Below are 16,290 nucleotides of genomic sequence, written 5' to 3'. Positions count from 1 at the left end.
AGGGTTGGCAGAAGGATGGGCAGAGAGGGCAGCCCTGGGAAAGTGATCCTACTGGTTGTTTGCTGGCCGGGCCAGGCTGGGAGGAACTTGCGGGCCAGTAGAGGTCTGTGCTACCTGCTGGGTGGGATTGGAGCATGAGGCCAGCAGGGAAGGAAAGGACTGACACGGGGTTCTCATCAGGGCCAAGGAGGGCTCACCTTTGGGGCATCTGCTGTCAGGGTCATGGACAAGAGCCGACACTTCCAGGGCTGGGAGACACCCTAAAACTCTCAGGTTTGGGCATTCAGCCCTTCCAAAGGGGAACCCTTCGTTCTTGGCCTTGTTGGAAGACAGTGATAATTCTGCTGAGTGATGGTGATAGTGATGATGGTGATGGTGGTATTAAAAATACCATCGTGCTGTATATTGAAATGGGTACAGACCCAGCACTGTCCTTGTGTTTTGCATGTGTTCACTCATATAAGCTGTACACCAATCCTGTGGGTGGGCTGTTGGCTCTGTTTTACAAGGCATAACTGAGGCACAGAGCGGTCATAGGACTTGCCCAAGGCTGCACAGCGTGGGTGGCAGCACAGACATCAGATTAGGCGTCTGCTCCAGAGCCTGTGTCTTGGGCTCCCCACCATACCCAGCCCATCCCTGGGGGCCTAAGATCTGTCCCCTGCTCTGTGGACTCCGGGCCTGGACCTCCCAACCCTTACTAGGATGACTCTCTCCAGGGCTGCCTGAGCCCGTGAAGGTCGCCTTGCTGAGGCAGCTCCCACAAGACAGATGTGGCTCTTTTTCCCTCCTTGTCCTGATTAATTGCCTCATTCAATTCCGACTCTATTGCAGTTAAACATTAATTCAGTAGGACTTAATAACGTGAATTCATTTACGACATGGCCTGTGCTGGCTGAAAACGGTGAGCTCTTTGGTTAATTATAGGCTCCGTGAGCTCTCACCAGGGGCACCGTCCAGAAAGCAAGCCATGGGGAGAAATGTGAAACCAGACCTGGGGTGCAGCGGGGCCAGGCCTTGGGGGTGCTTCCAGGCGCCCCAAGGGAGAGGTGTGCCGCCTGCAAGGCTCAACCCCCCCTGACAGTTTGATGGGATTGCAGTTTCTACCTCAGGGGCTCAGTGCTGCTAATTAAGCATGAAGAATCCGACTAGGGGTCTCCGGCAGCTCCTGGCAGCTCAGCTATTTCTGAATCAGCTGAAGGGTCAGAAGGGTTCCTAACCCCCTACAGCCCTCCCCCTCTAGGCCCCCCCAAAGGCCACAACCCCCGGTTCCCCTACCCTTCTCTCCAGGCACAAAGAATGTCCTGAAGTGCCAGTCACGTGTCTCCACCACAGAGCTCACCATGCAATGAAACTTGGCATATTCCTCATGTTCTGGCATGTTCTGGCCACTCACATTTCCAGCCTCATCACCCACGCTCACCTTCCTGCTAAGCCTTCCGCTTACGCCGACCAGCCATGTGAGGTGTGTCTGACCTCTTACCATGGTTGTTTGCCCAGGAGACTGGGCTCAGGGTCTCTTCTCTCCTTTTCGAAGGGACACCCACCCTGGAGGTCTCGGGCCAGGCCCTCTGGGGGGAAGAAGGTCCCTGGGGCTGCTGGACCAGGAAGGCTGTCAGCCTCAGGATGACCCCCCAAATGCTGGGGTCCCTGCTGTCCCCAGAGTCGCTTTCCGGCTGCAGTGAGTGGCTGACAAAGCTCAGGACAGGTCAGCACGACTCTGTGAAGTCTGTCATGGAACCACTCCAGGGCTGGGGGCCTGTGCCCCATTGCCTGCGTGGGTCTGGTGGAGGACACCCCGCATGTCTGCCTGGGGCCCCAGGAGATTTATTTCCAGCGGTACATTTCACTTGACACAAATGTGTCACGACTGCAGTTGCTGGAAAGGGATTCTTTTTCCTTTATGTTCTTTTAGGGGGACAATTGCTGTGGTTTCTAGAGCAGCCTGTCTTTTCAAAGCCCTGCTTCCTGAAAATGGAAAACAGAGATTTGTTTGCACGATTATCACAGTCTTTCGTTAACCAGCTGTGCTAGTGTGGGAGCGCGCTTTCTATTGGAGTGTCCACAGAGGGTGGGGCACCTGCCACCCCAGGCTTGTCCTGATGGCCTGTCTTCAGCAGGGGTCCCAGCACCCTGCCCCTCCCCCCATGCTGTCCCTTCAGGAGAGCTCAGGCTGCCCCAAGGCTGGGCTTCTGGGCCTCCCTGCCCAGGCAGTGCCTTGACCCTGGAGACCAGGTGCCCTCCCCTGAGCTCTGGTTCATCAGTCTCATAAAGCATGCCCTCATGCAGGTGCAGAAGGTGCCACCCCAGGAGCTGAAGTCAGCCACATTTCACCTTGGAGGGGGGTGCCCAGGGAGTGGGGGGCTGCTCCATGTGTTCAGTGGGGTTACCTGGACGTGGGAGGCTGGTCTGCATCTGATGCTCAGGTGTGTTCCTTTCACCTCTGCCTTACCTGCCCCTTCCCCAGCCCACCCCTCTGCACCCTCCCAGGGCCTCCATGGAACTCCAGCCCAGGGGCTTGCCAGACCCCTCCTAGCTCCCAGTACCAGCGCCCACGGTCCATCGGTGTGGGGGCTGCCCCAGCCAAGACCCCTCCCACACTCTCACCTTCTCTAGTACCCAGCCTGCCCATGGGGTGCTGTGGGGCGCTGACTCATCCTTTTCTCTCTCTCTCTCTCTCTCCCTTGCAGTGCGACAGCGAGAGCGACGGGGATGATAAGGTAAGCCCTCTTCCCCTTCACTGCCCCTTCTGCTGACCTGGACCCCAGCTAGTGGGGCCCTGGACACCACGCAGAAAGGTCATGGTTCTCCTGTGGGGCATGTGGGGGGGTTGTGGCCTCCCTAGGGGTGGAGGCCCTGACTTCACCTGGCCAAGGACCAGATGCAGAAGATGTGTCGTGCTGGGATGCTGCCAAGGCTCTTTGGGACCACAGGACCTGCCCAGCTCCTGGGCCGTCGGCAGCTGTCTCTGTCCAGGGTTCCCTGGGGTGGGACCTCTGTGGGTAGAGCAGGGGCCACGCCTCCTTGGGCCAAGTGCAGCCTCCAGCATTTCCAGGCTGTGGGCCATAAACATCACCCCAAAATAGAGACTCCAATAATAGCAGCCTACCCCTTGCAACCTCCCCCCACTCGCTGCTTCTCAGGAACAGTGAAGTTGCCTCTAATTTTCATGTTAGCACAGGGATAATCCAGGCGCCTTCAGGCCTCCTGCCTTCCTTTCCAATCCTGATTTGCCCATTGGGATTCAGGAGTCCTCGGTCCTAGTCTTCTACTGGGCCCTGTGTCCTGTGGGGAGGGGAAGAGGCCACCCAGAGCTCTCCGCCCAGCTGTGGGGCACCTACTGGGTGCTGAGCTCTATGCCAGCAGGAATACAGCAGGGGTTGCCACTCAGCGACAGGAGTGAGACCCACACTTGTCTGCTTGTCCCAAAGCCTCATGGGGCAGGACTCTGGCGGAGACCATGGCACAAAGAGGATAAGGAACCTACCTAAGCTCGCACAGCTGGAACCTGCACAGGCTGGGCTCACAATCCTTGAATAAGCCAGCAGCCCACTTGAAGAGTCTTAGGTGGCAGAGCCCCTGCATTCTCAGGGCGGGACCCCTCCAGTGGTGGCATTGACCACCAAGGAGGATGAGTGCCCAGGCAGTGGGGACAGTGTGCAAGGGAGGCTGACAGAAGGGCTCACTGAACACTGGCCGGTGTCCAGGCAAGTTTTTGTGAAATGGAGTGTGGCTCCTTCAGGAGGTATGTGTGGTGTGTGGTTCTTGGTTTCCTCTTCCCAGTGTGTCCTGGCCTGTGTGGGCAGGAGCCGTGAATGGGGACCAGTGGACCACCAGCCCCCTCTCAGACGAACCTCGTGCTCGAGCCCTGCTCAGCTGATGAGGTGTCAGCAATGTGCAAAGGCCGCTTGGCAGGGGGTGAGCGGGGTCAGGGCAGGCCTGCAGAGGATGCCTGGGGTCCGGGTGACACTGTCACTCCTCTGGGCCAAGCAAGTGGCTCTCTGTGGCCCAGAGAGAGTGTTTTATCCCAAAGGCCCTGGAGAGGGGCAGGTGCGGACAAGATGAGTTCTAAGGGCAAGCCAGCCAAGATGAGTGGGCCCAAAAGCCCTGTGTGGGGTCACTGTTGTGGTCTGGACTGTCCTGGGAAGGTGGCCAGAGGGCAGAGCAGCTGGGACATGTCTGTGGTCCTGAGTGCCCTCCCCTCAGCCATGAGTGGCCAGGGCATCAGGCCACCAGGGCACTGGGACAGGTGCCGTGCCCCCCTGGGATGTCTTTAACTGATTAGATTATGGCTTCTGGTAAAGTGCTACATCAGCCCCAGCACCTCCAGCGCCTCCTCTCATTGGAGACCAGTTTCCCCAAAACACTCTCTGAAGCCAAGGGCTGCCCTGAGGGAGGGGGTGGGGAGGGGCTTCTGAGACCCTGAGGCTGCTGACTGCTTCATCCAGGGGCCCTGCGGCCTGGCTTCTTGGGCAGTGCTAGTCCTGGTATGTTTCTCCCTTACCTCAGGGCCCAGCCCTCCTGCAGGAGCAACGACCCTGGGAGTGGAGACCGGGGGCGTTGGCAGGGACAGAGCCAGGCCACAGCCCCGAACAGCAGCCTGACCATGCACGCAAGAGCAAGCGCGCACTTCTGCACATGGCCGTCGACCCTGGGCAGGTCTGGAGTGGGTCTGGAACTGCTGGTTTGGGTCTTTCTGGCGATTCCCTGTGCCACCTGAGGGAAGAACCCACTCTAAAGGGTTTTCAGGAAGGGGGAGGTCTGAGTTCCAGGACCCTCTACTGGGAGAAACTGGCCAGGTCTGCATTGGGGCTGACCATTCTGCCTGGCTGGGCACTGGCCCAGACCCCCTTGGAACTTTCGCTGGGGCCTCGGTGGCTCTGGGTCCTGGGGAGGAAGGGCGGGGCCCAGTCTTTCTCACGCTGCGACTGGACTGCACAGGGGACGCCCCAGCTCTGCGTGTGACAGCCATGGACTCCATTGGGCAGCCAGCCAGGGCAGGAATAGGGAGCAGAGAAGCCTCCCACACCCCATGCCTCAGTGTCCGCAGCTGTCCTGTGAGTGCTGGGGGTGCCTCTCGTGGGTGGTGGTGAGCTCTGAGTGAGTTAGCCCAGAGTAAGGCAGCCCCTGTCTGCCACTGCTTGTTTGTGGGGGGACCAGTCCCCTGAAGTGGGCAGAGCTAAGCCACAATTCAGAAAGCCCCTTGGCTGGTGAGCCAGGAGAAAGACCTGGCCTCCCAAGGTCGCCTTCTCTATGAGCACATGGGGCTTCAGTGACATTAGGGTGAGATGGAAGGCAGAGGGCAGAGGCCAGATGCCGTGCAGCTGACTGTGGTGCAGCTGGCTCAGCCCAGGTGGAAGGGGGTCTGGACTGAGTCCAAGGGCTGCCTGATTTGGGGAGATCTTGGGGCTTCCTGGAGCAGCCATGTGGGAAAGGGGCTCCCCCTAGGGCCCCAGGGCAGTTCACCAACTAGCAGGGACAAACTTGGTATTTCTGCCACTGGGACAAGGATGTGGGTGGTCAGCACAGGCTGGACTGTGAGGACTCAGCGGGCCCTGCATGACACCTGGGCTGCAGGTCTGGATGCTGCAGCAGCCCCCACCCCCACCCACCACCGTCTCTTATCTGGGCACCACTGTTTCCTTGCTTATCTGCTCACATCTCTGCCATTACCAGAAAGATGCAGATACCTCTATTATCTACACAACAAACCCCCTACCTCTGTCCTGGCTTTCAAGGTGCAGATGCCGACTTTCCATCATATGTCCCTGTATCATTTTGGAGCTGCATTTGACCACTGTAATGAAAACTGGACTCAGTAGTGGCTTATTCTCAACCAAAAGTCCAGATGTGGGCCTTCCAGGCTGGCCTGGCCTCTCCATGATCATCAGACTCCTCTGTCTTTCTGCTTGGCCATTCTTGGCTTCCTTCCCTTCCCTCACAGTCACCTCTTAATCCACAGAGGCAGTTGTAGCTCCAGCCGTCACATCTGCATGCCCCCTCCCACACCATTGACCATACAGATCACCTCCTGCGTAGTGAGGCATGATGTTATTGGTGCAAAATGTCCAGTGGGGCTGAAGCAGAAGGAGGGAGGGAGGGGATGAGCTCAGAGGGGCCACATTGCACTGCTGGAAGTTCAGATGTTCCAAATGCAATGAGGGAGGTCCCTGCCACACAGCCTTGCCCTGGCAGCGCTCCCCAGGGACCCTAATTATGCACCATGGACATTATCTGAGGTGCAGACCACTTCGTTTCCTTCGTGCCTGGGACACCCTGTTACTCGAGGCTGTTTGGTTCTGAGCTGGGGAGATGGGAATGAAGAGTTTGGGTAGAAAGAGACGGAGTTCCTTCTGTCCTCCTTTACCTGGGCTGGGTTTCAGGGTGATGAGTAACTTTCTCCAGGCCCATCAAAAGGCCGACACACAAAAGAAGAAAGGTAGGGAGGGAGAGAAGAAAGGGAGGAAGGGAGAGTTCTCTGGTGGTCTGGTAGTTAGGAATCTTTCACTGCCACAGCCCACGTTCAATTCCTTGTCTGGGAACTGAGATCCCACCCACATCAAGCTACTGCTGCACACCATGGCCAAAAGAAAAAGGTGGGGGAGGGGAGTTCCCTGCTGGCTCAGCGGGTTAAGGATCCAGTATTGTCACTGCCGTGGTGCAGATTTGATCCCTGGCCCAGGAACTTCCACATGCCATGGACACAGCTAAAAAAAGAAAGGCAGGTGCAGGTCAGAGGGCCAGGGTGGACACTCATCTGGGGCCTCTGCCAAAGTTGCCATCCCTCCCCTTCCCTTTCTCCCAATGCAGTGGGCAGGAACCCTCTCCCAGAGGCAGAGAGAAGGGCCCCTGCCCCTCCAACCTCCTTCCTCTGGGCGCAGAGCCAGTCAGGGAGGAAGGCGCAGCGTCTCCACAGTGTTTCCAGGATGGCGAAAGTCCTGACCTCATGAAATTACCAGAGCGAGGGCAGGAGGGCCAACAGTGTCCACTTACAGCAGTGCCCTGGCCTCACCTGGAGCCTGGCCATGAACCCATACCTAGAACAAGCTGGCAGCAGCATCACACGGGGTGCCTTCCAGATTGCACAGCTGGAACCAGCTTGACCTGCCACATTCCTGGGCGCACAGTAGACTGGAAGCAGCCAGTCAGAAGCCACCTGGGCTGGTCTGAGAGGACAGGTCAGTGGAGGAGAGGCAGCTGCATGTGCAGGGGCGGGCAGCAGAGAGAGCAGCCGCAGCTCCCTGCCCTGAATCTAACTCCACACATGTGCTGGGCACTGGGGACAGCACGCAGGCCAGCAAGCCCCCCTGGAAGTCCCCTCCCAGATGGCACAGCAGGAAGAGCCTGGCTCCCCGCAAACCTGCCAGCACCCAGAGTCAGACATGCATGCACCTTCAGGGAACCACAGTCACCCCTCCCACGCCACCCCCTGGGTTCCTGCAGCCCACCTGCCTCTCACCCCCTGGCCTTGGACTCTGCCTCTGGCTCAAGACTCAGACACACTGAGGACATTGTGCCTGCAGATGCAGGCAGACAGTTGGAGATCAGCAAGGCCTCGCCCAGCCAGCCTAGCCCAAGACGGACCTGCAGACAGACAGACAGGAAAATCTCTGCATTACCTCCCCTTGCAAATGCCCTCCCCGCGCCTCTGAGGGACCAGGGCAGCCCATGCCTGGGTACTGCTGTCCCCCTCCCCTCCCCTCGAAGCCCTCTTTCCCACGTAACCCCCCCAACGTGCTTCCCCATCCCCACCCCCCATCTCCAGCCCTGCTCTGGGCACTTGCCTGCTGGCGGGGGAAGCAGCCCGTGCTGCCAGAAGGCTCGGGAGCCGGGCAGCCAGATGGCTGCGGTTGGTGTCTAACTGCTTTTTTATTGGAAAAATATGGGGTGAAAAATTGTGTGGGGCTCATTAGACAGCCCGCTGGCCCAGACTGGCTGCCGTCTGCCTGAGCGGCCCCTCGAGGTGGCTGGCTGGCCAGCGCTCGGTCCTCTCTCAAGAGATGTGTGTCTGTCTGGCCTGTCTGCCAGGCTTACCCATCCCCCCAGCCCACACCTCCACTACACACACACACTCCGCCAGGACGTGCTTCCAGCGCTGGGCTGCAGGAACGAGAAAGGACTGGGATGGGGTGGGCAGGCAGCTGGCTGCAGGGACGGGGTCCTCCACGGGTGGCAGCACAGGGTCAGACACGGCCTGAGGGCCAGATTCCCTCTGAGCCCCGGTTTCCTCTTTGCTAAATGTTGTGAACAGGTGGTCAGGTGGTCTCTGAAGCCTGGGGTGGAGGCAAGGGTTCCAGTGGAGGGGGAGGCAATGTGAGCCCCTGGCCCTAAGTAGCCCCACTGCTGGCCACTGAGATGAGCGGAGCCAGCGTCCGCCTCCCCAGCACATCCTCTTCCCAGGCCCCAGGTCAGCCTTGTCCTTTTTGTGTCCTCAGTCTTCAGTGGGCACAGACTCTGGCCCAGGCTCCCCTGCCTCACTAGGGCCCCGTGAACTCCATATTCTCACCTCTGAAATGAGGCTCACCAGGTCTACCCCTCAGGCCTCCGTGCATTGGCAAGGAAAGGGTGTGTATCTTGCTACCCTGCACAGGACAGGTGCTCTCTGGATCCCAGGCCCCTCTGGCAGGTGTTTCCACTTGTCCCCACTACCACCATCACCACCACCACCACCACAGCTGCCCCTCAGGGCCTCCCTGCTTACAGAGGTTTTCCTCTATGTGTCTCTCCCAGCCCCACTCCTGAGAACAACCCTCACCCCCACCCCATCCCCTCTCTCCCAGCTTCTCAGTCAGCTGCAGGGCCCCCAACCCAGGCCGGTTGCCATGGGGACAGAGGTAGGAGCCTTAGATGGCGCGGGGAGTGCCTGCACAGGGCGACCTCACAGGGGTCGCGAAGGTGGACTGGCTTCAGCAGCCCCGAGCCGAGCCGAGCGCTTTGACCCCTAGGGCTGCTCTGCCTTCCTGTGGATCTGCCTGAGGGAGGGCCTTCGGCAGTTGATCATGAGAGTCCTGGGCAGGCATTGTGGGCAGTGTGTAGGTCCCAGCAAGGACCATGATCTGATGACTAAAACGTAGCCCACACCTCCTGGGCCCTGTACACATCAGCCAATTCAGCCCCACTTAACCCTCTGCAGTGGCCTCTGTCCCACAGCCCCATTCTCAGCGAGGAACCCAAGAGACAGGAAGGTTCTGTCATGTGCCCAAGGTCCCCCAGAGTGAGGATCTGCCAGGACTGGAGTCCGCAGGGAGAGTGAGGCACGGTCGGGCTCTCAGGCTACTGCAACTGTCCTAGCAGATGATGGTGAGGCCTGGGCTGTATACGCAGGGGCAGGGGTGGCTAGTGTCCTCAAATTGCCAGCACAAAATGCCACAGACTCAATGGCCTAGAACAGCTCAAGTTTATAAGGTCAAGAGGTCAGAAGCCCAAAATGGCCACTAGGCCAAAATCTAGTTGGGCTAGTTCCTCCTGGAGGCTCCAGAGGGAGCATGGTTCCTCACCTTCCAGCTTCTGGAGGCTGTCGTGTTCCTGGGCTCCTGGCCTCTTCATCACTCTGACCTCTGCTTCTGTGGTCATGTCTCTTTCTCTGAGTGGCCCCTTGCCTCCCTTTTTTTTTTTTTTTTTTTTGCCCCACCCATGGCATGCAGAAATTTCTGGGCCAGAGATCAAACCCACACCACAGCAGTGACAACACCAGACCCTTAATCCGCTGCACCACAGGAAACTCCCCTGCCTAGCACTTATAAGGACCCTTGTGATCCCATTGGGTCCCCCAGGCCAATCCGGATAACCTCCTTGTTGTAAGACCCTTAGCCTTGTCCACAGAGTTCCTCTGGCCACTTAAGGGGACACATCACAGTTTCTGAGGATTAGGACATGGACGTCTTTGAGGACTATCATCCTGCCATCTACAGGGGCAATGCCCAGGTCTCAGGTGGCAGACCAGGGGTGCTGAAGGAGCAGGTCAGGGTAAGAGAGGTGACGAAAACTCAGGTCACGGTAGCCTAAGTAGGGAAAGTTACTGGAAGGATAGTGGGTTTCCTCTGTGCAGGGATCAGGGCCTCACTGATTACCCAGGACCGCCTATCTAGGTGGCAGCCCCAGTGCTGGCTGGCCTGCCCCTCTGCCCCTCCAGAGCCCATGCTCCCATGCTCCTACCCAGCTCTCTGGGTGCTTGTGGGACCCCAGTTGTATGCAGTGGGATGGGAAAGGGGCAGGGAGATTCAGGGAGCGGGGGGAGTCTCAGACTGGGAGGGTTGGGTCTAAGGAGCCTGAGGGATGTCCCAGCACAGGTGAGACAGCTGTGATGGCTCAAACTGACTAGGAAGGGCCTTTGGTGGCAAAGATACCCCCTGGAGATAGAGAATTGGAGGTGAGCACCCACCCCCGGAGGCCCCCATTCGCAGGCACCACGTGGCATGAGGCCCAGCACAACAGTAATGACGGGCGAGCCTGCTGGGCTCAGCAGGAAGCTGGGGTGCAGACTTGGGTCACGGGACCCAAGTGCAGGGAGGGACTTGAACCTGCACCTTCCAGCTGAGTGGAAATGCTGAGGCTGAGAAGCAGGGAGGCAGGAAGAGGCTAGAAGACCTCTGTGGCGGGGAGCTGCCTGTCTCTCCCGGGGTGGATGGGGCGAGGATTAGAGGGCAGCCCAGACACCCACCCTGTCCCCCCTGCATGCCTGGACTCCCCCACAGTGGAGAGATGGATTAGCATCCACAGGGCTGTGCCCCATGGGTCCCCCTGCAGGACCAGAGGTGCCTCCCCAGCCCGCCCCACCCCCATGGGACCTGCAGCCCCCTACCCCCAAAAGGAAGGGCTTGACAGCTGTTCTGGCTGAAAAGAGCCAGGCCTGCCTCCCGCCTCCACCATGCTGATGCTGTCAGGGGACAGGGAGCTGCCCTCGCATCCCTGCCCTGCACCGCACACTCGCACACAGACTCCCATGCTCACGCCAACATGTGCACCCCCTCACACCAGAGAGTGTCACATACACATGCGCTCTCGGGCACTCACGTGCACACATACACCGGTGTGCTCAAGGCCCATGCACCTTCATACACGAGCTGAGGACACACTACCGTCAGGACTGGGTTGGTCAGGGTGCCCACCTCATGTCGCTTGGACTCAAGTACCACACACTGGGCGGCTTGAGCCACAGGAATGTATCCTCTCCCGGTTCCAGAGACTGGAAGTCTGGAATCAAGCTGTGGGCAGGGCCAGGCTCCCTGGAGTCTTCCTGCCTCTGGGGACTTCAGGCTCCCTTAGCTTGCAGCTCAATTGTTCTGTCTCCACACCCACCCCAGACCCCTTCTCTGTGTCTCCTCGGTGCAGAAGGACACGGTCCTAGGACTTACCCTCACCTCCAGGATGTGCTCACATCAAGATCCTTATCTGAGTCACAGCTGCAAAGACAATTCCAAGTGCTGTTACTTTCTGAGGTTCTGGGTGTATGTATCTTTGGGGGCCACACTCAGCCACCTCAGGAACAGCACGAGCCACAGAGGGCTATTGTGGCCACAGCTCTGAGGACGGCAGAGGGCCCAGGGCCTCCGGTGCCCGGGACCGTGGCCTTAGAAGCCCCTCTTGGTCCCACTCAGCATCCGCATGCTATTCTCCCAGTCCCATCAGATCCTCCCTCCTCCAAGCTTTCCAAAGGGTCTTCTCAATAATTGCATGAAATCCCCGTCTTTGGCACAATCTGCGTTTTCTCGTTGTAGCTGTTTTGCACCGAATTTGCATTTTCTGGGTGGTAAGGCGGTGTTGAGCAGGATCTGTGTTCATTAGTGAGCATTTTAGGTTTTTCTGGCCTTTGCTTCTTTCCCAACACCATGGGGCTCGACCGCTCTGGACTCTGCCCCACCCCCCAGGCCTTTCCCACAGCGGAGCCTGCCAGCCTGGTGGAGGGGGTCTGGGCCCCAGTCCACACCCACGGCGTTGCTCTGTGCAGCACGGCAAAGACCAACCAAGGCTGGGGAGCCGGGCCCGGGGAGCTGGGCCCAGGAAGCCTGTTCCCCACCCCATTTCCCCACAACCCCCCAGCCACACTGGCCTCCTCACACACATCTCGGCAGGTGTGTCTGTCACAGCCCACGTGCCTTCTTCGTCTGCAGCCTCTGCATTCACGTGCCCTGCAGAGAGGCAGCCACAAGGGAGCGGGCCGGCTGTCACCGCCATGCCTAGCAAAGGGTTGTCTGGTGATTGATGTGGCTGAGTGGCAGTGGGGTGGGCGCTCCCAGTGCCCCCCAGCTGGGGTGGAGCCCCTCCACGGACCCTGTGATGACACCTCCCGCTTGCTCCGCGTTACATGACAGGTGCGGTTATGATACTGGCTATTGAGCCATGAGCTGTGGGTAACTGTGGCCCTGACCTCTGCCATCAGACTACATCATTCGGCCTGGAAGTCTGACATTGATGTCCCTGTGCTCTCTGATAGCTGCCTTTTATTCCTCCTAGTAATCTACTCCCACTCCATTTCCTTCTAGATTTCTAACCTCATTAAATCTTTCATATCAAGCTCCTTTCCTTTCTAAACAAAATTAAAGACAGACCGGCTCAAAATCTAATTTTACTCCCAAACCAGAGGGTGGGAGCGTGGCTCTAAGGTAGCATGGCAGGGAGTACAGCCTCTTCAAGGACAGTTGGTGCCACGGTGATCTCTGAAGTATAGCCATATCATTACAGGAAGACGGGCTCCTCTGAGATCTGAGGCTGTGGCAGCAAGGAGAGGCCCCAAGAGAGGAGCTGGGGCCCAGGGAGACCTTGGCCGTGGCCTGCTGGCCAGACTTGGAGGCTCGTTCTGGATCAGAATGACAAGGTCAGGCTGGACTGGCGAGGCGCTGGCAAATCTCCCAGCTGCTCTCCCCACCCCCACTAGCTCCTAAAACCTGTCACTGCCCTGGTGGGGTCTCCAGGTAGCTGGGCAGAGACTGGGTGCAGCTTGGCTGCTGGACACCAGCCCCAGCCTGGGCCCCTCATCTGTAGGACGCATATGGGCAGCCCAAGGGCTCGGTAGTTCTATTTGGGAGGAGCCCCTGACTCCATGCATCAGGGTCATGGCCCCACTGAGCTCCAAGCTCTGTGACCAGCTACTGGCTGACATCTCCAGGGTAACAGTCCCTGTCCTCATCTCAGGAGAGCCCACTGCCCACTCCCTTTCAACCTGCTTGTCACAGCAGCTGCTGGCCCAGCCTTCTGCTCCCCGGCCCTGTGGTGGATCCTACAGAAGGGTCTTCAAGACTTTATCATCTCTCCTTAAACCCCCACCCCTAGCTCCTCCTGCTGCTCAGCACAAATGCCCAAGCTCCCTCCTGGCCCTCGAGGCCCTCAGCCCCCACCCCACCTCCCTGGATGGCCCCTCGAAGTTGTTCCTGCCTCAGGGCCTGTGCACTGGCTGTTAGCCATCCCGGAGGACTCTCCCCAGAGCTTCTTCCCCCCAGCTTGGTCCTTCTCATCCTTCAGGTCTCAGCTCAGATGCCCCTCATGGGAAAACTTCCCCAAATGCCATTCAGAGCAGTGCCCATCACAAGTTTTCACATCACCCTTTACTGTTCCGCCTACCCAGTCTTGCACACGTCTTGCCTGTCGCCCCCACTAGGCTGTGAGCTTGACTCGGGCCTGGCGATGGGGGCGGATCGGCAGCTCTGTGCAGCCCAAGGGCCCGTTCTTCTGCAGTCCATCAGGGGCCCAGATGTGAGTGTACGTTGAATGTGGCTGCTGTGACAAATGAGCACAAACTTGGTGGCTGAATATCACACATTGATTACCTCTCAATGTGAAGACCAGAAGTCCCACAGGAGTCTCCCTGTGGGGATCAAGGTGTGGGCTGGGCTGGTACCTACCTCTGCAGCTTTGGGGAGAACTCACCCCCTGCCTTTTTGAGCTTCTAGAGGTGCCCACATTCCTGGGTTCCTGGCCTCTTCCTTCATCTTCATAGCCAGCCAGGCATCCTCTTCCATCTCCCCTGAGCGAGGATGCTGTGATGAAGCTGTGCCCACCTGGGTTGTCTCCCCATCTCAAGGTCAACTCATGACCAACCTTCCTTCCACTTTGCCATGTAAGGTGGCTGTTCACAGATTTCCAGGGTTAGGCCTCTTGCTGCCGGCAGCAGAACCGTAGATCACACACCCCTCAGAATGACCATCTTTCTTCTAACTGCCAGAGGCCTTGGAGCTGGGCCCGAGGGTGACATAACCCCCAGGTCCCCGTGTGGTGTGCCCAGGAGCACACAGACCCACAGACACCCCCACCCCTGAGACAAAGGTTGGGATTCTCCCAGGTCCCAGGTCCAGCCTCTGCTGCCTTCCCGGAGGAAGAGCGTGTCTTGACTAAGCCCATGGGTCAGGTCAGTTTGCCAGGGTTCACATTGTGGCTCAGCCACATACCAGCTCCATGGCCTCCAGCAGGTCCCTTCACTTCTCTGGCTCAGTTTTCTCATCAGCAGAATAGGGGTGTTCTCCTGTGTCACAGCAGGTTAAGGATCCAGCACTGTCGCTGCAGCAGCTTGGGTTACTGCCATGACTGGGGTTCAGTCCCTGGTTTGGGAACTTCAAATGCCATGAGCAGGGCCAAAACAAATCCCCAAAATGGGGATGACAGTAGTATGTCCCCAAGAACAGACGTAAAGGCCCAGTGATTCCATGTTTAGAAGCCATTTAGTGAGAGTTCCTGTTGTGGCACAGCAGGAAACAATGACTAATTTCTGTGAGGACGCAGGTTCTCTCCCTGGCCTCACTCAGTGGGTCAGGGATCCCGAATTGCCATGAGCTGTGGTGTAGATCGCAGACCCAGCTCCAATCCTGCGTTGCTGTGGTGGTGGTGTAGGCCGGCAGCTGTAGCTGCGATTCAACCCCTAGCCTGGCAACTTCCATATGGCGTGGGTTTGGCCCTAAAAAGCAAAAAAAAAGAGGAAGAAGAAGCCATTTAGCAAGGTGCTTGACATCCAGCAAGTGCTGCACATGCACTCTTTTTAATGGCAGGAAACAGGATTTGGGGTTAAGACTTCAGGGAGGGGTAAAGGGAATGCATACAGTTGGTAAATAATTCAAATAGAACAAAAGGGTTTGTTTTTTTTTTTTTTGCTATTTCTTTGGGCCACTCCCGCGGCATGTGGAGGTTCCCAGGCTAGGGGTCGAATCAGAGCTGTAGCCACTGGCCTACGCCAGCGCCACAGCAGCGCGGGATCCGAGCCGCATCTGCAACCTACACCACAGCTCACGGCAACGCTGGATCGTTAACCCACTGAGCAAGGGCAGGGACCGAACCCGCAACCTCATGGTTCCTAGTCGGATTCGTTAACCACTGCGCCATGACGGGAACTCCCAAAAGGGTTTTAAAAGCCCCACCTAGAGACTGGTACCATCAGTCATTTCTTATGTAAGGTTGGAGGTTTCCTGTGGGCCATGCAAGTGCATGTGTTCGCCTGTGTTTTGCCACCTCTTGAAAAACAAACACTGGCCCAGTGCATATGGTTCTGGAGCTGGTTCCCACACCACTGAATGGACCCGCCTCTGATCACCAAGCCTAGGGCAGGTGTTATGCAGGCCCTGAGCTGGGGTCCCTGGATGCCCTCACCAGCGCTGACCTCCTGGTGCCTCCAGCCCACTACAACTTAAGGGGGGGGGGTCCTCAAACTCCTTCCAGGCACCTCTTGGTCCCCTTACCCTGTGTGGATTTCTTCACAGCAAATTTCACGATTGGGAGTGGCGCTGCTGGAGTCCTGGTGTTGCGATCGTGCTCCGGACTGAAATGTGCCCGCCCTGTGCGCCTACACTCAGCCTTCTCAAGGGGCAGTTGTTCCCCCTGGATCTGAATTCGGTTTTGGCTCACGGAGTAGTCAGGCGGATCCAGACTGGTGGTTAGGACTGGCGCGTGCTGCGAAGCTTGCAATTACACTAACTGCTTAGACCCCCTTTCTCCCACTTTGCATCTCCGTTTCTCAGATGGTGAGACCGAGGGCGGAGCTTTCAGCGGACGGAGATGGGGGCTCTTGTCCTTCCTTCAAGTCCCCGTTCCTTGACCTCGCCGCTCTGTGACTCGGTTTCCCCCCTGTAAAGTGGTCGTAGGCCATCCATACTCGGTGCTGTGAGCTTTGGAGGAGACGGTCCATAAAGTGTTGGGTATAGCTGGCACCGCGCGCCCTGACCTGGTGGCGGGGATGAAGCAGTGATCCCTCGAACCCAAGCCCGCCGCCCCGCGCGGGTAGATCCGCGCCTCGGGGCTGGATTAGTCGGGCCTGCCCGCGCCCCGCCCCCGCCCCGCCCCGCCGCGCTCCCTTGCTGCCGCCTGCGCGCC

At 58.3% G+C, this 16,290-nt stretch overlaps 1 protein-coding gene across 16 annotated transcripts in view; it reads left to right on the top strand.

Annotated features, from left to right (window-relative positions):
- FBRSL1 (fibrosin like 1) overlaps positions 1 to 16,290 on the top strand; it is an 87,719-nt gene that overhangs the window by 50,306 nt on the left and 21,123 nt on the right. For 12 of the 16 annotated variants that reach the window (XM_047761461.1, XM_047761456.1, XM_047761468.1 and 9 more), the window contains 2 exons: positions 2,691 to 2,720; positions 4,510 to 4,659. In XM_047761461.1, the coding sequence (XP_047617417.1) occupies positions 2,691 to 2,720; positions 4,510 to 4,659 (180 nt within the window). The remainder of the gene's footprint in view (positions 1 to 2,690; positions 2,721 to 4,509; positions 4,660 to 16,290) is intronic. The other 4 variants (XM_047761469.1, XM_047761460.1, XM_047761471.1 and 1 more) reach the window with 1 other exon arrangement.

This window comes from Phacochoerus africanus, chromosome 15 (genome assembly GCF_016906955.1).
Source record: "Phacochoerus africanus isolate WHEZ1 chromosome 15, ROS_Pafr_v1, whole genome shotgun sequence".
NCBI classification, from domain to species: Eukaryota; Metazoa; Chordata; class Mammalia; order Artiodactyla; family Suidae; genus Phacochoerus; species Phacochoerus africanus.
This window is presented reverse-complemented; position numbering and strand designations above follow the sequence as displayed.